Genomic DNA, 21,504 nt, shown 5'->3' with positions numbered 1-21,504 from the left:
AGATTGCCACCAGGATCAGCTTCTAGGTAACTGAATGATACTCTGGGTCGCAATATTCAAATGACCACTCCTTTACCGTATGAACAAAATCATGCTTCTAAAATAAGTCTTGGGGTTTGCCCCAACTTTAAGGACTTTGTCCCTCCTGGGTCGTAACAGAAACATTTGAAATTCCTACCTTGTAACAACATATACGATTGCTTTGTATAAAGATTTGGTTACACAAAAGCTACCACGTTTATCTTAGTCTCCGAGTACTGGGTACCGATACCACTTTTATCAGAAAAGTTTGCCATGATAGCTTAAATATCCACGGTAAGGGTAAAATAATAATCGTTTTTGAAAAAATTAAAGACACCTTTTTTTCTACAGTGAAAGATTTTAGAGACTAAATTCCTTGTATTTACAGAGTTTCTACAGGGTGGTTCCGTCTTGTTGTATTGATACATTAACAACAGAACACAAACCTTTGTGATTGCGTCCGATAGTATATGGGGAAGTGGAGGGAATCGTGTCTTTTTGTGTTCGTGTCTCCTTTGTTTTTATAATGGTCCTTTTGTGAAATTCTGTTCATTTATGTTGACGCGGATATATTGGCTTTTTTCCTCGAATTAAATAAATAAGGATTGAAGCGCAGTAAAAATGAATTATTTAATAAAAGATGCAAGAATATGGATTGAACGGCGTTTTTAAAATGTCCATGCCGGTATGAACGCAAATCGGTTACATCCATATTAAACATGAAGCCCTGGCCAGCTTCAGGCAATATGGATGTAACTGGTTTGCGTTCATACAGACATGAAAATTAACCCAAAAAAAAAAGCCGTTCAATCCATATACTTATAATTTTTTTTGATCAAATAATTCATTTTTTACTGCGTTTTGTATATGCGTCGGCCTTTAAACGACACTGGGGAAACAGCCCTATTTAAATAAAATTGGCGTAAATAAGTAACCGGTCATTTAAGCGTTTGACGCAGGGGCATTCTCCATGTTATCTGAAGAGAAGTGACAAGACTCTCATTGAACAAGGTTAATCTATGATGTCATTTAAGTAAACCACGTGTTACGTCATGAGAGTTTTTGCTTTCATACTCAAATGAAATGCATTTTTGCAGGTAATGTTCATATAGTTGGTTGCAGCGCAAATGTAAATATAAATTTGAATGTTCACAATAACAAGAGGCCCATGGGCCTAAACGGTCACCTGAGTCTACAGTATTTATTTTTGTAGTTGAAATATGTACCAATTTGAGTAAAAAATAGTATAATGTTAACTTAACTTTGTCAGGACCATGAGCTGATCATTCCTAGACCAATTTTAATTGAGATCGGCCTATTAGAACTTAGTAGCAAAATAGCGGCCATGGCAGCCAAATCGTATTTCTGATTGACTCGAAAAATAACAACACTTTGTCAGGACCATGAGGCGATCATTCCTACCAACTTTCAGTTCAATCGGTCCAGCAGAACTTGACTTTAAGTTTGAAATAGGTTTTCAAAATGGCGGCCGTGGCGGCCATATTGGATTTCTGATCGACCCGAAAAATAACAACACTTTGTCAGGACCATGAGGCGATCATTCCTACCAACTTTCAGTTCAATCGGTCCAGCAGAACTTGACTTTAAGTTTGAAATAGGTTTTCAAAATGGCGGCCGTGGCGGCCATATTGGATTTCTGATCGACCCGAAAAATAACAACACTTTGTCAGGACCATGAGGCGATCATTCCTACCAACTTTCAGTTCAATCGGCCCAGCAGAACTTGACTTTAAGTTTGAAATGTAAAATGTTAACGGACGACGGACGACGGACGACGACGGACGAAAACGGATAGCAATAGGTCACTTGAGCTAAAGCTCAGGTGACCTAAAAATCGGTGGAGAGCTTTACGGAATATACGTCATTCTAACAAGTCTTCGCAATTCACGATCCAAATTGGTGAATCGGATCACTACTTTTTATTTGAGATGATGGTGTTTTTTCCCCGCATTATGAAACTCGTACGATCTTCTGTTTTTCTTTGTTTCAACATTACTACATTACATGTCAAATAAAAATATTACTGTACGCAGTTTTTATTTCTTCGTAGATCGTTAGAAAGTGTAAACAAAAAATTAAAATGACTGGTGCACTATTGGGTTTATAGTCGTTGAAACAATGAAATACAATTGGTTCCATGTTGATATCTGTTTTAGATACCAATGCCTCTCCCGATCACAACATTGTTCAGTCCTAGTCGCTATTTGATCTACAAATCATTTGAATAACATCAAAACTGTCAGCAGGTTTTAAATCTTGAACTTATACACCGTCGTTTTAAAACGTCCGACTGAAATACTTTCAAACTAATAATTGATTATATAAGGGTTAATGTCCTATTAACAGCTAAAGTCATGGACTTTTACAAACTCATGATGATGTATAAAAAACTAATTCACATTTTTTCGTAACTCCCTTTATTAATCACGATACACTACTTAGTTCAAATACTTGTCGAAAGCTTAAAAACACACACACACACACACACAACTTTTTATTATTCTTTGTCACGTGGCGGAGTCTGATTCTGTGGAGTCTGATTTAGTGTCTGGTTTGTAATCCCTTTCTATCTTCATCAGTGGTATATTGCCTGGAAATGAAAGCAAGATGAAATAAATTTCATAAAACAACGTCCATTTTATTGTAACTGTTTGAAACAAAATATTGTTAAAGTAAAACGTTCGTGTCGTTGATATATTCGAGCACTCGCTTATTCAGCGCGCAATTACACATATATCGACACCTTTTGAAATACGAAATACTACAAAAAGAATAAAAATTCCACTTAAACAGGAATTGTACATTTTTAATACTTCTACTTTTTATATATTTATTCCGTTTTTTCATTTTACTAAACATATCATTGCATCATATTGCCTTTTCATCCATTTAGAACTCATCAATAGTACTAAAGCTGAAGTTTGAACATACGTGTTTAACGTAATCGGAAACATGTGAAATACAGCGAAAGGGAAAAGTGCAAATAAAACCATGTATAACGTTACAAATACATCTGAAGACAACAGACAATTCATTTTTAACATGTTATCAGTGCCATAATAAACGTTATTCCAAAAATAAATGTATGTGGAGGGTAGACACTTGGAACTTATGGTTTATGGAACTCTAATGCTTTGTTGATGTTTCATTTAGTGGCATTTAGCTGACATAATAAGGCTAGGTTTGTTGATTTTCTCCTATCTAGTGACATTTAGGTGACATAATAAGGCTAGGTTTGTTGATTTTCTCCTATCCAGTGACATTTAGCTGACACAATGAGGTTAGGATTTTCTCCTATTTAGTGACATTTAGCTGACATAATAAGGCTAGGTTTGTTGGTTTTCTCCTATCTAGTAACATTTAGCTGACATAATAAGGCTAGGTTTGTTGATTTTCTCCTATCTAGTGACATTTAGCTGACATAATAAGGCTAGATTTGTTGATTTTCTCCTATCTAGTGACATTTAGCTGACAATATAAGGCTATGTTTGTTGATTTTCTCCTATTTAGTGACATTTAGCTGACATAATAAGGCTAGATTTGTTGATTTTCTCCTATCTAGTGACATTTAGCTGACATAATAAGGCTAGGTTTGTTGATTTTCTCCTATCTAGTGACATTTAGCTGACATAATAAGGCTAGGTTTGTTGATTTTCTCCTATCTAGTGACATTTAGGTGACATAATAAGGCTAGGTTTGTTGATTTTCTCCCATCTATTGACATTTAGCTGACATAATAAGTCTAGATTTGTTGATTTTCTCCTATTTAGTGACATTTAGCTGACATAATAAGGCTAGGTTTGTTGATTTTCTCCTATCTAGTGACATTTAGCTGACATAATAAGGCTAGGTTTGTTGATTTTCTCCTATCTAGTGACATTTAGCTGACATAATAAGGCTAGGTTTGTTGATTTTCTCCTATCTAGTGACATTTAGCTGACATAATAAGGCTAGGTTTGTTGATTTTCTCCTATCTAGTGACATTTAGCTGACATAATAAGGCTAGGTTTGTTGATTTTCTCCTATCTAGTGACATTTAGCTGACATAATAAGGCTAGGTTTGTTGATTTTCTCCTATCTAGTGACATTTAGCTGACATAATAAGGCTAGGTTTGTTGATTTTCTCCTATCTAGTGACATTTAGCTGACATAATAAGGCTAGGTTTGTTGATTTTCTCCTATCTAGTGACATTTAGCTGACATAATAAGGCTAGGTTTGTTGATTTTCTCCTATCTAGTGACATTTAGCTGACATAATAAGGCTAGGTTTGTTGATTTTCTCCTATCTAGTGACATTTAGCTGACATAATAAGGCTAGGTTTGTTGATTTTCTCCTATCTAGTGACATTTAGCTGACATAATAAGGCTAGGTTTGTTGATTTTCTCCTATCTAGTGACATTTAGCTGACATAATAAGGCTAGGTTTGTTGATTTTCTCCTATCTAGTGACATTTAGCTGACATAATAAGGCTAGGTTTGTTGATTTTCTCCTATCTAGTGACATTTAGCTGACATAATAAGGCTAGGTTTGTTGATTTTCTCCTATCTAGTGACATTTAGCTGACATAATAAGGCTAGGTTTGTTGATTTTCTCCTATCTAGTGACATTTAGCTGACATAATAAGGCTAGGTTTGTTGATTTTCTCCTATCTAGTGACATTTAGCTGACATAATAAGGCTAGGTTTGTTGATTTTCTCCTATCTAGTGACATTTAGCTGACATAATAAGGCTAGGTTTGTTGATTTTCTCCTATCTAGTGACATTTAGCTGACATAATAAGGCTAGGTTTGTTGATTTTCTCCTATCTAGTGACATTTAGCTGACATAATAAGGCTAGGTTTGTTGATTTTCTCCTATCTAGTGACATTTAGCTGACATAATAAGGCTAGGTTTGTTGATTTTCTCCTATCTAGTGACATTTAGCTGACATAATAAGGCTAGGTTTGTTGATTTTCTCCTATCTAGTGACATTTAGCTGACATAATAAGGCTAGGTTTGTTGATTTTCTCCTATCTAGTGACATTTAGCTGACATAATAAGGCTAGGTTTGTTGATTTTCTCCTATCTAGTGACATTTAGCTGACATAATAAGGCTAGGTTTGTTGATTTTCTCCTATCTAGTGACATTTAGCTGACATAATAAGGCTAGGTTTGTTGATTTTCTCCTATCTAGTGACATTTAGCTGACATAATAAGGCTAGGTTTGTTGATTTTCTCCTATCTAGTGACATTTAGCTGACATAATAAGGCTAGGTTTGTTGATTTTCTCCTATCTAGTGACATTTAGCTGACATAATAAGGCTAGGTTTGTTGATTTTCTCCTATCTAGTGACATTTAGCTGACATAATAAGGCTAGGTTTGTTGATTTTCTCCTATCTAGTGACATTTAGCTGACATAATAAGGCTAGGTTTGTTGATTTTCTCCTATCTAGTGACATTTAGCTGACATAATAAGGCTAGGTTTGTTGATTTTCTCCTATCTAGTGACATTTAGCTGACATAATAAGGCTAGGTTTGTTGATTTTCTCCTATCTAGTGACATTTAGCTGACATAATAAGGCTAGGTTTGTTGATTTTCTCCTATCTAGTGACATTTAGCTGACATAATAAGGCTAGGTTTGTTGATTTTCTCCTATCTAGTGACATTTAGCTGACATAATAAGGCTAGGTTTGTTGATTTTCTCCTATCTAGTGACATTTAGCTGACATAATAAGGCTAGGTTTGTTGATTTTCTCCTATCTAGTGACATTTAGCTGACATAATAAGGCTAGGTTTGTTGATTTTCTCCTATCTAGTGACATTTAGCTGACATAATAAGGCTAGGTTTGTTGATTTTCTCCTATCTAGTGACATTTAGCTGACATAATAAGGCTAGGTTTGTTGATTTTCTCCTATCTAGTGACATTTAGCTGACATAATAAGGCTAGGTTTGTTGATTTTCTCCTATCTAGTGACATTTAGCTGACATAATAAGGCTAGGTTTGTTGATTTTCTCCTATCTAGTGACATTTAGCTGACATAATAAGGCTAGGTTTGTTGATTTTCTCCTATCTAGTGACATTTAGCTGACATAATAAGGCTAGGTTTGTTGATTTTCTCCTATCTAGTGACATTTAGCTGACATAATAAGGCTAGGTTTGTTGATTTTCTCCTATCTAGTGACATTTAGCTGACATAATAAGGCTAGGTTTGTTGATTTTCTCCTATCTAGTGACATTTAGCTGACATAATAAGGCTAGGTTTGTTGATTTTCTCCTATCTAGTGACATTTAGCTGACATAATAAGGCTAGGTTTGTTGATTTTCTCCTATCTAGTGACATTTAGCTGACATAATAAGGCTAGGTTTGTTGATTTTCTCCTATCTAGTGACATTTAGCTGACATAATAAGGCTAGGTTTGTTGATTTTCTCCTATCTAGTGACATTTAGCTGACATAATAAGGCTAGGTTTGTTGATTTTCTCCTATCTAGTGACATTTAGCTGACATAATAAGGCTAGGTTTGTTGATTTTCTCCTATCTAGTGACATTTAGCTGACATAATAAGGCTAGGTTTGTTGATTTTCTCCTATCTAGTGACATTTAGCTGACATAATAAGGCTAGGTTTGTTGATTTTCTCCTATCTAGTGACATTTAGCTGACATAATAAGGCTAGGTTTGTTGATTTTCTCCTATCTAGTGACATTTAGCTGACATAATAAGGCTAGGTTTGTTGATTTTCTCCTATCTAGTGACATTTAGCTGACATAATAAGGCTAGGTTTGTTGATTTTCTCCTATCTAGTGACATTTAGCTGACATAATAAGGCTAGGTTTGTTGATTTTCTCCTATCTAGTGACATTTAGCTGACATAATAAGGCTAGGTTTGTTGATTTTCTCCTATCTAGTGACATTTAGCTGACATAATAAGGCTAGGTTTGTTGATTTTCTCCTATCTAGTGACATTTAGCTGACATAATAAGGCTAGGTTTGTTGATTTTCTCCTATCTAGTGACATTTAGCTGACATAATAAGGCTAGGTTTGTTGATTTTCTCCTATCTAGTGACATTTAGCTGACATAATAAGGCTAGGTTTGTTGATTTTCTCCTATCTAGTGACATTTAGCTGACATAATAAGGCTAGGTTTGTTGATTTTCTCCTATCTAGTGACATTTAGCTGACATAATAAGGCTAGGTTTGTTGATTTTCTCCTATCTAGTGACATTTAGCTGACATAATAAGGCTAGGTTTGTTGATTTTCTCCTATCTAGTGACATTTAGCTGACATAATAAGGCTAGGTTTGTTGATTTTCTCCTATCTAGTGACATTTAGCTGACATAATAAGGCTAGGTTTGTTGATTTTCTCCTATCTAGTGACATTTAGCTGACATAATAAGGCTAGGTTTGTTGATTTTCTCCTATCTAGTGACATTTAGCTGACATAATAAGGCTAGGTTTGTTGATTTTCTCCTATCTAGTGACATTTAGCTGACATAATAAGGCTAGGTTTGTTGATTTTCTCCTATCTAGTGACATTTAGCTGACATAATAAGGCTAGGTTTGTTGATTTTCTCCTATCTAGTGACATTTAGCTGACATAATAAGGCTAGGTTTGTTGATTTTCTCCTATCTAGTGACATTTAGCTGACATAATAAGGCTAGGTTTGTTGATTTTCTCCTATCTAGTGACATTTAGCTGACATAATAAGGCTAGGTTTGTTGATTTTCTCCTATCTAGTGACATTTAGCTGACATAATAAGGCTAGGTTTGTTGATTTTCTCCTATCTAGTGACATTTAGCTGACATAATAAGGCTAGGTTTGTTGATTTTCTCCTATCTAGTGACATTTAGCTGACATAATAAGGCTAGGTTTGTTGATTTTCTCCTATCTAGTGACATTTAGCTGACATAATAAGGCTAGGTTTGTTGATTTTCTCCTATCTAGTGACATTTAGCTGACATAATAAGGCTAGGTTTGTTGATTTTCTCCTATCTAGTGACATTTAGCTGACATAATAAGGCTAGGTTTGTTGATTTTCTCCTATCTAGTGACATTTAGCTGACATAATAAGGCTAGGTTTGTTGATTTTCTCCTATCTAGTGACATTTAGCTGACATAATAAGGCTAGGTTTGTTGATTTTCTCCTATCTAGTGACATTTAGCTGACATAATAAGGCTAGGTTTGTTGATTTTCTCCTATCTAGTGACATTTAGCTGACATAATAAGGCTAGGTTTGTTGATTTTCTCCTATCTAGTGACATTTAGCTGACATAATAAGGCTAGGTTTGTTGATTTTCTCCTATCTAGTGACATTTAGCTGACATAATAAGGCTAGGTTTGTTGATTTTCTCCTATCTAGTGACATTTAGCTGACACAATAAGGCTAGGTTTGTTGATTTTCTCCTATCTAGTGACATTTAGCTGACATAATAAGGCTAGGTTTGTTGATGTTGACATTTACACTCCTTGCTTGACAAAGGAAACAAACGTTTTCGAAAGCTTTCAGTTCCTGTTTGTGTTCAACATAAACTTAGCCTTTATTATTACTTCCAAACAAATGAATCTTATTCTGAATTTAAGTTGACATGTTTATATAAGTTAGTTATAGAAGTTACTCAGTGCTTTTCATGTTTATAGAACTTGTTATTAATGGCGGAAGCTTTTCATTTTTTCTCGTCAGATTTAGTTCTAGAGGTTCCCCAATTGGCGATGATATGTTATCATGTTAATTGATAAGAATTATGGTTTGACAATCAAATACCCTGTATGTCGTTGACTTTGTGAAGAGTCAGACACTCCAATAGTCTTACCCTGTATGTCGTTGACTTTGTGAAGAGTCGGACCCTCCAATAGTCTTACCCTGTATGCCATTGACTTTGTGAAGAGTCGGACCCTCCAATAGTCTTACCCTGTATGTCGTTGACTTTGTGAAGAGTCAGACCCTCCAATAGTCTTACTCTACAGAACCTTACCTGGTGGGGCTACGAAGTAGTCCTCTACAGTCTTGGTTGCATTACTTATGATGTCTTTCCTACAATTCCCGTCAGTAACATCATCATCCCTCAGATGTAACACTCTGTAATTCATAGTAAATTTTATTTACGTTCCAGCTTTATTATTTATAAAAAAAATACATTTTAGAAGGTGCCGCATAACTCCTAGTAACACTGATATCCTTCTCTTTTTCAACTGAAATAACTAAGCTAACTCTAACTTAGATATCTTGAAGCAAAACAATATCAATTGAAAAGGTTACATTCACCTTGGCGCTGAATTGAAATTGCTAAGAAGAACAGGAAACGAAACAATGAAATGTAGGACAAATCTGTATTAAATGTATGCCTTACTTTGTCAACCATGCAGTGTATATCCCTCGTTCGATCAGTCACTGTCTTATAACATGTTAGTAAAGCATCCATGGTTCGCATTAACTTGAGGTAAACAGGTTGTTTTGACACAGAAAATATGAAATGTATATGTCCTACAGTGTATTATCATTAACATCATTCATATTTGTATATTAATCAAAATTTTTGGAATCTACTATTCCGTCTTTGCGTATTGCAGAGTTATCTTCTCTTGGGAGCAGGTATTGATTGTTACGTCACTTGTTTGTGAGAGTAACGTCATCAGTTTTTGAGAAAACGACGTAATTTTCTCGCACAAACCAATGACGAAACAATCAATACCTGCTCCCAAGTGAAGATAACTCCGCAATACACAAAGACGGAATAACGATAACGCAGCCATATTTTGACTTATTTCGCCGATCAACTGTGTCATAGCAAAACAATTTTGAAGTTATCTTCAAATCATGATCAAGTCAACATCTCACTGGGAACTGGCTTGTTATCGGTGATAAGCATCAACACTGATTTCAAATTGTGTACGGTACTGACCTGTCCTCCAACACCGTGTCCAGCGGCTCAACACCGTCCGTGTCCACCGTGTACAGTCTGTTGACTGATTGAATCACTTTAGTGAGACGATCAACTCCAGCTTTGTTGTTAAACTCCACCAATGAGAGACGTTCTAACAGTTCAATGACGTCTGTTGTCAGCTCTGGAACCTGAGATTGGAAACAAAGTTTAGAGGGTGACACATACAGTGTTGCGCCTGCGCTGGAAACATAAAAGTTTAGGGGGTGACACATACAGTGTTGCGCCTGCGGCAATATGACTATTTCTCCCTCCCTGTAATGCAAGCAATGTAAGCTTTGTTCACTTACATCATTGTAGAAAAGGAGTAAATAAACTTAAATGGCAAAAGTAAAACAGGTATGCTACGTATACTCACGGACTTAGATATATAATCTAATTCCGTGGTATACTGAAGGAGCAGGGCTAGAGCCTTTATATACATTCTTGTCATGAGCTATGTCCTAATTTTAAGGCAAACAAGAAATTAGTGAGACTCAGAGGAAAACGTCATATCAGAACAGCACTCCGATATCGTTGACATACATACCAATACCTGACTTTGAATGATGCAACTTTTTTTACAAACACATCCCCTCAAACTGATAAAATCGAGAAGGCATGAGAACAACAAAAAGAACAGGAAAATGGCCTAACAGGACACGGACAAAGATAAAAAGTAGCGAGTAACGTTGATGAGAACAGATACAAGATGGTAGATGGGTTTCTAATCAAAAGACCACTGTCAACAAAGCCTTTGTAGATGGGTTTCTAATCAAAAGACCAGTCAACAAAGCCGTGATGCTGGCCGATGAACATGTCTCTCACACATCAAGGGAACAGTCTTTAGGACAAAAAAAAATGGACGCTTCAAACATTTTGCTTCAACTCCAATTCGAAAATGAGATGAAAATCGACATTAAATAATTATGAGATTTTCACTGAAAATCAAAGCATTTCTTTAAGAGTTATCACAAGGAAACTGCCAAAGGTGCCAAAATCCAAGATGGGAATAAGCAGTTATATATATTTCAGTGTATGTGTTTGTTGAAAATCTCTTTCTTGTCGTAGAGATATCGAATGAAAACCTTGGTGCGGACACTTCAGGTGAGGAGAAATATTGGTATTCAGACATCGATATCAAAATCAGTTCTGAAAATTTGAATTTAATACTGTTGAGTTAAAGAAATGTTAAAGATGTGGATAACTCTGATGCACTGCAATTAATTATGCTTCAATAGTCCAATCTCTGTATGTTCTTTATTTAACCACCTACCTTTGGCAATTTATTTTCATCTATAGTAGTCCATGATGGAGCACTTGGTACCTGAAACAATAAAAGTAATTAAGGTTTCTCAGAAAAAAATACTAGTTGTACAAATGTGACGTGTCATTTTTTTGTATTTTTGAACATTCGACGAGGGTGTTTTGTGTTTTATTAAATGGGTTTTCAGTACTATGTTACCTCGAACAGGTAGCTTTTTAAGACGGTTCCGTTGCGCGAGTACGAAATTTACCGTCAAAGGGCGGATTTGGTGTGGGCGAACATCTCGGCGTACAGTATGACTGAGAATCCAACAACACTCTCGTACGATAGCTTAATTCGTGGTTACACATATTTCAAAAAGTAATACAAGAGTAAGTACATTGTAAGCTGCGATAACGTAGCTTCTGACGACCAGACACTTTTATATATTGCGTCGCAGAGGAGGCCAGGAATTAAAATAAGTACTATGACCGAGCATTCAGTGCCTCAATAAAGTTACATAATACCACTAAAATAGTCTGTTGACAATATCTCTGTGCATGGGAAAATCCAATTCAATTATTTCCATAAACCCATTTAAATCTCATTAAAAATACATAAATATTTGATGATGGCATACTCTATTGAAATGCATATAATGAATGTATAACAACATTTAAAAGAAAGTAAAACGTTGACATTACATATTTCCAAACAGATGAATCTTATTGAAGATGTAAGTATGCTTGGTTTTGAAGTATGATTAATGCATTTTTCTAAGTTCTAGATAGCTGTTCACGTGGGAGTGGTGTGTTAAATATCAATAATTATAAAATATATAGATAGATATGGATAGAGCAACAACTTAATGAATATTTTGTCACGGGTTCAGAGTTCAATGGTCCGTACACGGAAACGAATGTGATCATAAAAACCACTATCAGTGACATATTCCTCACTAATGACAGTATGTGTTTCTCCTTGTATTAACTGGTCGTTTATCATTATGAAATAATATATTGTAACATTTGAATCGATTCAATTAGTGTTTAACGTTTTCCTTGTAATCTTCCATCCCACGTACAATAAAATAATTTCTTTTTTATTTAAATCCATATTTGGTAAGACAATTTTGGTCTTTCGTCCTATAACTTGTAAAGCGCTTTAGAGTAATTTTACAAATTATATAGGGCGCTATATAAATTGTAAAATATTATTATTATTATATGTGAATTGGAGTTGTAGACATATATACTAAATTCATATTTTAGAATATGGAGTCACATTTTTTTTTTATATTTAATTGACATTTAAAAAAATCTGATTGCATTTTAATGATAATTTATGTGAAATATTTGTGACTCTAAATAAGTTCATATAGTTGAAAATTTTTAAAAATCTGCATCCGAAAGAAAAGAAACTAGGGTTTAGACTCCTTTTCTGATTCCCGGTGATGTTACTATATCCCAGTGATGTTACGTTGTCCCGGTGATGTTACCATATCCCGGTGATGTTACCGTATCCCGTTGATGTTACTATATCCCGGTGATGTTACTTTATCCAGATGATGATACCATATCCGATTTCATAAATTCATCGATTTCGCAGCACAATGAATTATAACTCATTTATGTTCATATGACAGTTCGTGACGGTGATGGTAAGTGTCGCAATATACATTTATATTTACGGCGATACTGCTAAGGGCCGTCGAACAGCATCGACTTGCACTTAAGTAGCTATGCCCAAGCTAAGGGGAGATAACTCCAATTGAATTTTCGCGCCGCGCCAAAATCTCGTCACACTTTTATACCATCGGAAGAACGGTGATTTTATCGTGCTTGTCCATGTTATAGAAATGGATACATGGTAGGAATTTTATCTTCGATATCCCTCGTCACTTTACTACAGTCTATATTACAAATATCATGGCGGAAACGCAAGGAGCGGAGATTGTGAAATATTGCAGAAGCGACAATTTCCTTATAAAACCGAGTACATCCATCAAAATTATATACAAATGTTCAGTAATTATCCCTTAAAATAAGTATATATATATGCCAATCTGTCAAAACCGTTCTTGGTATGAAAAATGCTGTTGAAATCCCAAGGGGTAGTATAACGGTAAATCCAATATGGCGGACACCTCGCCTCGAAAACGTAAACAAATCCCACCTGTACCAGACAAAACTCGCTAGAAGGATATTGCATTAACGGTTGTTTACCTATCGTGTAAAGGTATCTGTTCTCTTTGTTTTCTGTATATATTTTAAACATTAAATGATGTATATTTGTATAAATTTCGGTACTATTTACTTGTTTCTAAATGATTAAACTTTTAAATTAAGTTACTGTCACTCAGTCTTGACTTAGTTTACATACGCTGATACAGTTAGAAATTGAATAGACCTAAATTTAAATTTATTTCGAGTTTCAGTGTTGTCTGACATACAAAAACTATACAATGGTTGGTCTGTACATAGTTTACATTAAACATATCTAATTGATATGACATGCTTTTGTTTTTCAATATCATTTTTTTTTTTTTATATAAATAAAACTTGTCAGATCATACACCATGTACAAATACAATTTTTTGTTTTTAAATATTATTTTAATGATTTATCTGACTAAAACATATCAGATCATGTGTAATTACAATGAGTATGCTTGAAGACAAGTACCCTTCAGACTCCTGGGTAAGCAAATGCCACAATAAAAGGAGGGGCTGGTATATACATTAAGTACCCCAACTGAGATCAACAATCAGAAGCAATACCAACAGGCCTACATTGTTCAAACTACTAAGTTGAAGAAGACCTTATTCATGCTGCACACTCCATCAAAAACAAAATTGATAACACAACTCAAGTAGTATTCCTGACTGATGCCCTCTCTGTGCTACAAGCTTTGACAAACGACAAGCTTAACCTCAACTTGAACAAGCTTTATACACCATCAAAAGTCTGACAACAGTTCTACAGTGGATTCCTTCTCACTGTGGAGTTTGGGGTAATGAACAAGCCGATAAATTAGCAAAGAATGGTGCTGAACAATAACAGGAAGAAAATCCAGTCTGCTACACAGAGATGAAGACTATCATCAAATCTCTGTTCAACACCCATCAGCAACAAGACAGTTACCACCAACAAGATCTGACCAAACTACCATCTTCCGACAGGACACAACAGACTCAATCAACATCTATACAAAGTCATGAAAGTTGTTTCATCTCCAATGTGTCCTTGTGGAGAAGCAGAGCAGGATACTGCACACCTCTTACAGTCATGGAAGATCCATCAGGCACTGATCATGAGAGATAAGATATGGCATTCACCAACAGTTAGTGAGTGAGTGAGTGAGTGTTAACGTTACCACTCAAAGAAAAGCTATGTGGACCAGTGGATGCCCTTAGCACAGAAGACCACCAGATTTGTTGAGGAGACTGGTATTCAAGTGTAAAGGCGAACGATAAGAAAGAAGATGTGTAATTACCACTGAGACTGGTGCATCAATATATATAATTAAATGAGATTATTAATGTCATTCATTGTGTTTTGTAAGGGGAGGTAACTCTTTGTGAAGTAACATTTTAGCATCATCTCCGGAGTGAGGGGTGATATTTAGCATGGAAATCTTTCATTTTACAATAGAATAGATTGGTTCTGAAATTGTGGTAAAAAAAGAGAAAACAAATTCTCCCATATATACCATGTTATTGACCTTGTACGCTTTTTTGATTGTTTTCAGGAAAATGCTAAAAAACAATTGTGAAATTTCACGATTTCAAAAAATTCGTAAAAATCCAATTTTGAAGATAACATGGTTCTGATTGCTGTTTTGTAATCAGGTTATGGTAGTCTCTAGGAAAATGACAAGAAATAAATCACTTTTGGTTTAAAAAAAATTAGTTGGGCATAGCTAACTTAAGTAGACTTGCGTGGCGTGGCTTCCACATAAGTTCGTTAAAAACAGGTTAAACAGTTAAAACTATTTTCAGGATCCACATTCACTCCGCAACATACAATTCAACAATTTAATAATGTCACCTTCAAATAATAAGAACTGTAGAACTTCGAGTTCTTATGGTATTTATATACGATTTACTTCCCTTGCATTGCAAAAAGTGCGCAAGTCTGCAAAAATGCATGTCGATGTATTTCCGTGCTCAGCACTGATACCATCGACTTGAAATTTTGCATGTTGTTCGGTAAGGGTCCAATGTAACAGTATTTACCTTTGACGAGAAGCATCGTTTGGCAATTTGGCCAATAGTTCTTGAAATGTTCATAGCCATTTCATCATCGGTGTGATGCAGTCAGATACTTTCTTTTCGTCTCACATCGGAGTTATTTCCCCTCGTAAACAGGTCGGGTATGAATATCCAAAGTTTGAGGAAACTTCTTAAAAAATACATTTAGTAAATATGTTGTTTGCAATATAATTTTTGTTTCAAGGCGTTATGAAAGTGTAATGATTTCGCGCTATTTTGAAAGACCAAAGTTGATCATACCGATGCACTATGTTATATTTCAACTTCCTGTGGAAGTGCAACGGTGCTCTGCGGCATTTCCGGCTTGGTTACTGGGCACACGAGGTCAAAAACTGATCTTTTTTCAAGTGCATGTCCAAAGACATGGAAAGTATTAGTGAAGAATGTCAGGAGCTGAAACGGGCTTACGACACCTGTTTCAATAAATGGTTTGCAAAAGAATTCCTCAACGGCTCAAAGACCGATAAATGTGCTCCGATTTTCAAAGAATATCAGGCATGCGTGAAGGTAAGATGTATGACTTGTAAACACAACTCTGAACCCTCCCTCAAACTCTCTATTTTAACAGTCGTTTGACCAGTTGCTTCCTTTGACCTATACGTTTCAATCATTTGTTGAGGTTTTACAGACCATGAATTCACAATCGATTGAATATTGTAAATTTGAGATTTATTCGGAATGATGGGGTACGACGAATCACCGAATCGCACCAAAATGGACCGGAATGGAAACCATAAGCTATTTAAAAGGGAATTAAATAATTTAAGATTGGATGTGAACAAAATGGACCCTGATCGGAACCAAAACGAAAGTGTAAATTTTTATTTTTGTAAATTTGAGCTGTATTTCTTTATTTCTCGTGTATATATATTGTGTATATTATGGGGCAAAGAAGTAATTCCAACAGTGTGGACAAGTTTAGGTTGTCAAATTTTCGGAGCGATCCACTCCTTAATCAAGACACAGTGAAACAGAACAGTAACATATACATCATATTACAAGAAGATAGAACTGATATACTATAATTGAAAATATAGCTATTATATAAAACCAATAGTCCCCTCGGCTGAAGACAGCCGAAGGCAGCAATTAAGCTGAGAGCATCGCGGACAAGGAATATTGTGTATATTATATATGCCAAATACATAAATTAATGGCATGTATCTATGTTATATAATACAAGCACATGACTAGATGTTCATACATTAGAAAGGCAATTATATCATAATGCAGTGACGAGAGCAATAACCTGTGCCCACTCCTTTTGCAATATTTTTTTTAATAGAATATGTTTAAACTAAAATACGTGTCTTTTCGGTTCAGTTTTTGTTCTGTTCGTTTTAAACGGTCACACACATATATATGCATTATTCAGAAGTGTTTTAATTCGCTTTAAAATAACATAATGTATTTCTTCTTGGTTACGTTCTTGGTGCCGTTTTGGTCACACACCGTATTCAAATGTATTTGATACCCTTTAAAAAAAAACTTGGTGTATCTTTTCTTGTTTCATGTTTGGTCTGTTTTGGCCAAACGCAGTGATCAAATGTATATTGAATACCCTTTAAAATAACTGCATATATTTTTTTCTGTTCGTTATAAATTGTAAAACATATTATTCACATGGGTTTACTTCGCGTTAAATGATTTCAGCTATTTCTTTTTTGTTAAGTTTTGGTTCCGTTTACGTCCATTTCTGTCACAAAGAGTGATGAAATGTATATTTAATACCCTTAAATACGTTTCTTTTCGGTTCAGTTTTGGTTCTGTTCGTTTTAAACGGTCACACACATTATTCAAAAATGTTTTCTGTATTCAAATGTATTTAATTCACTTGGAATAATCGTATACCTTTTGTTTCGGTTCCGATTTGGTCCGTTTAGGTGATTCATTGCACCGGAATGATAAAATCAGGAAAACGGTATCAACGTTATATTGACTATGAAAGACATCATCAACGTTATATCGACGATGAAAGACATCATCAACGTTATATCGACGATGAAAGACATCATCAACGTTATATCGATGATGAAAGACATCATCAATGTGATCCCGGATTAGACTGTGTTAATACATTTTTTATCTTGTTATTATAGACAAAAGACCAGATTATTCAACCTCAACTTATATACAAACTTGCAACAGCTGGTCCAGTTCACTATGCCGATTGAGCTGTCAAGACCTATAATAGCTCTATTGACCTATCTGAAATAAGTCTTTTGAGCTATTTTCATGTGATTTTCTTTAAAAGTTGCTTTAAAAAGAAGATTGTATAAGTATTCCTTTTAGAAAATAATGATGTAAAAAAATCTGAAATTTTACATTTAGGAAAAAATGAAAACAAACATCTATATGTATGCTTTTGGTAGTCAGCATTACCATAAACCTTATTGTTTTATGCAACTTTGCTTTAATATATAGCTCAATACAGCTATAATTTATAGGTGAATATAGCTATATAGGTCTTTATACATGTAGCTATATAGCTTAATCGGCAGAGTGTACTGGACCTGTCCAATGTGTAAATTGTCACCAAATAGTAGGGTCTGTGTAGCACTTGGTTATACTACTGGAAATTGAGATTTTTGTTTTCTTACTTTTCTTTTTCAGAAAGCAGCAAAGGAAAAAAATATAGAAGTGTGGGAAATTGAAGAAGATGTGCTTGGTACTAGTAAAGAAAAGAAACCAAGAGAAATGGACTCAAAGGCAACAAAAAAATCATGATATGCACCATCAAAGTGACAAGTGTGGTTAACTCGATGGAAACTATTCAAGATTGAAGATGACGGACAACTGTGATAGATCCTGACGTCACTTAAAGTGAAAATGACATGACAGTAAAAGTTTATCCTTGATGAACAAATTGTACTTCATCATATCATTACCAAATCATTCATAACATGTAGTTATATGTTTATATATTTAACTTTTTGTGTAAATTATTGAATGACATGTAGAGTAAATAGTACACACAGAGAAATAATGTGTAATCTGCTCTTTTACTGTAAAATGTTGATAAATGTATAATTATTTGTAAATTACAAAATGAATGTTTCTCACTGTGGTGAACATGTTGAAGAATTGATCCTTAATTAAAGCAACTAGAGACATATTTCACACAATATTCCTACTTTGAAATATTTATATATTCAAAATGTCATGCAGTTTTGCATCTTCTGTAACCTGTTTATAAAAATGTTTTATTTCTACAGTAACTAACAAATGGTTAAGTCCAACATTGAAAACAATTTCACACACATCATCAGCATTTGGAGACACATTTTATATAAATCAGTTTTAGTCTATTTAAGTACTTTTTTCTTTGGTACTGTCATTTGCATGTACATTATAGTTGTTACAGAAATATGTAATAATAAAATGTGTAAATAAATATTAAAGCTAATTGAATGTTTCTCCTCATTGATATTCTGAATAATAGTTCATAGTATGAACATGTTTTTGTTTATTTCACTGTGTCCATTTTTAGCTGTGTGATGTGAACACACACGATATGTAACTATGTCTTGTTATATTTATGGTATATATGTGATGGCTTTTTAAGCCATACATGATTTACATGTGTTTACCATTGTACAGGAAATTCGTTTGTGAAAGAAACAGTTTATACTACACAATATACCTGTAGTGCAATAATGTCACTGAAAAAGATCATGTACGTACGCTTATACAAGTGCTGCATTTTGATATAATCTTATATTTTAACCAAACAACATGTATAGTAAAAACACACAATTCCTAGTTTTCCACTCATTATTTGAGCAATAATCATTCCAGTTCATTATGATATACAGTGATCCATCTACAATTTATTTTAATGAGTCCTTTTCAACTGTAATGCTAAAAGCAATGAGTCCCACAATGTTAAATTTAACTATTTCCAGAAATTCTGTGAGTCCCATCAAAATTCTATGATACAGGACTCAGGACTCGCATGTAGATTTATCACTGCTATATAACCATTAAATATCTATTCAGTTTTTTGTTCATGATAAAAATAAGATAAAAAAAGAAATGTTATAAGTTGCTTTAAGGATTAATCCTAGATTTGTGCTTCAAAGTTATCTCCCATAAAATACTTTTATCATCATTTTCTAATAATTCGAAAGTAATTAGAGAAACTTGAGTAAATATGCATTCTTTTATTGCTTTTAAATGAAAAAATATTGTTGATAGAGTAACCGAGTTTAAAAAACTATTCATTAAAAACCAAATGTAAATATTCTCTATTCAGGCTTTTAATATATGATGTAGGTATTTTTATATAGGACGCTTTTGGAAAGTAAGCATGTATATGTCTGAAATGAAAGTTCTACCTCCTACCATATGTTTGATTCCAGTATGGAAAAACATTGTGATGATCAGGGAAAAATAAATCTGACTTTTCACAGGCACATTCATAGAAGTTGAAATGACTTGACAGGAACATGTGTCTGAAAGTCTTGTCCCAATTATTGTTAGTATGGTTAAATCTGATAAGATCTTTTGTATCTTTTTAACATTGTGATAAAGATTTTCAACCCGATCATGAAGAAGATTGTTATTTTCCCTGTATAATGGTGTCACGTTTTCTTTATCCCAATGTGAATTATATGCAGCATAGGCATTTAGTGTTTAGAGTCACCTAAATTATTTATATACCGAGTGTAATTTAAAGACATATATATAAATATGTAGGGATATTAGTGAAAAAATATTAGTAAAAGGTAACAGAATTTAACAGAAATGATGTTATTGTAACTTTTCTGAATAATCTAAAGGAAGAAGTTGAACATTTATTGTAATGCTACCAGGAAAAAGATCGTCTAATTCTGCTTTAACTTGCATATGTGTGAATGTAGATTTAAATATACATAACCAGATGTAATATCTACACACCCACACATGCATGTATGTACATACAAAATATGGAATATATAATGAATATTGGTTTAAGATTTAATATCCCATAGTTTATTTGTAAGTGCTATTTGAAATCGTGATGAATACTTGTTTTACCAGAACTAGAATATGGTGCATGTTATACATGTAAATGTATTTTTATTGGCTTAACGACGTAAAAGCAGTTATGGAAGAAATGCTAATTTATTGAAGATTTGTTCGAAAATTTGAGACAAAATATATTGCCGGACAATTTTTGTTACCCATGCATTACGTATATTCGATTGGCCTTTGAAATACAAATGTAAAATTGCCGGACAGTGTGTAGTAGTGAATATCCATGAATGGTTACTGTATCCTTACAAAATAGTTTTCTGTTTCTATGAGAATTGATAGAAGTGTACTAGTGTCTGTAAGAATTGAAGTGTACTAGATTAGAATGACGTGTAGTTTGCAGTGAATCCCACATTGTTACATTGCCAGATTGATAAATGCCAAATTTTAGTTGATATCATGATTTCCTTAAAGACAATTTTTTCTGTTTTAGATATGGTATGTGATGTGATTTGTTAAATGTCATGTGTTTTGTTATGAACTGTTAAAGATCCTGGTCCCACTGCACAGCCACTTGTCTTATATACAGTAACCTCCCCTGAGGTTCTGCTGGAATATAACTGTAGCACAGTTGAGGTTTCAGTAATGGTATAACAATCTGAAGCCAAGTGTTCCAGTCCTGATCTGACCCCACAGAATACACTCAGTACATGTTTGATTATATTTTACTTATATCATCTCCATCATGTTTTCATTAAGTCCTGCAATGTATACTTTTCTTTTCAAAAATGATTTAAGTGTTTCAAATGTATAGTTGCATTTTTTAGGTCACCTGAGACAAAGTCTCAAGTGACCTATTGCGATCGCCTTTTGTCCGTCGTCCTCCGTCGTCCGTCCGTAAACAATTTACATTTTCGACTTCTTCTCCAAAACCCCTGAACCAATTTCAATGAAATTTTGCAGGGACCTTCCATGGACAAAGGTCAACAAAATTAGTTGCCGGTTTAGTCCTAAGCCCCCAGGGGCCTGAGGGGCAGGGCCAAAAAGGGTCAAATTGACTAAAATTTCAAAAATCTTCTTCTC

At 34.3% G+C, this 21,504-nt stretch overlaps 1 protein-coding gene across 2 annotated transcripts in view; it reads right to left on the bottom strand.

The window, feature by feature from the left end:
* Positions 1–2,442: 2,442 nt before the first annotated feature.
* Positions 2,443–21,504, bottom strand: part of LOC110463782 (glutamyl-tRNA(Gln) amidotransferase subunit C, mitochondrial-like) — a 23,230-nt gene continuing 4,168 nt past the window's right edge. Inside the window, exons 1-5 of one of the 2 annotated variants that reach the window (XM_021518639.1) lie at positions 15,430–15,596; positions 11,223–11,273; positions 9,929–10,098; positions 9,002–9,105; positions 2,443–2,632 (exon numbers count right to left, since the gene is read on the bottom strand). In XM_021518639.1, the coding sequence (XP_021374314.1) occupies positions 2,550–2,632; positions 9,002–9,105; positions 9,929–10,098; positions 11,223–11,273; positions 15,430–15,489 (468 nt within the window). In that variant the 5' untranslated portion in view covers positions 15,490–15,596 and the 3' untranslated portion in view covers positions 2,443–2,549. Of the gene's footprint in view, positions 2,633–9,001; positions 9,106–9,928; positions 10,099–11,222; positions 11,274–15,429; positions 15,597–21,504 lie in introns of those variants that run through there. The other variant, XM_021518640.1, reaches the window with a different exon arrangement.

Source organism: Mizuhopecten yessoensis, unplaced genomic scaffold (assembly GCF_002113885.1).
Source record: "Mizuhopecten yessoensis strain PY_sf001 unplaced genomic scaffold, ASM211388v2 scaffold10929, whole genome shotgun sequence".
In the NCBI taxonomy this organism is placed as follows: Eukaryota; Metazoa; Mollusca; class Bivalvia; order Pectinida; family Pectinidae; genus Mizuhopecten; species Mizuhopecten yessoensis.
The sequence above is the reverse complement of the archived record's forward strand: the minus strand, read 5'-3'. Positions and strand labels throughout refer to the sequence as shown.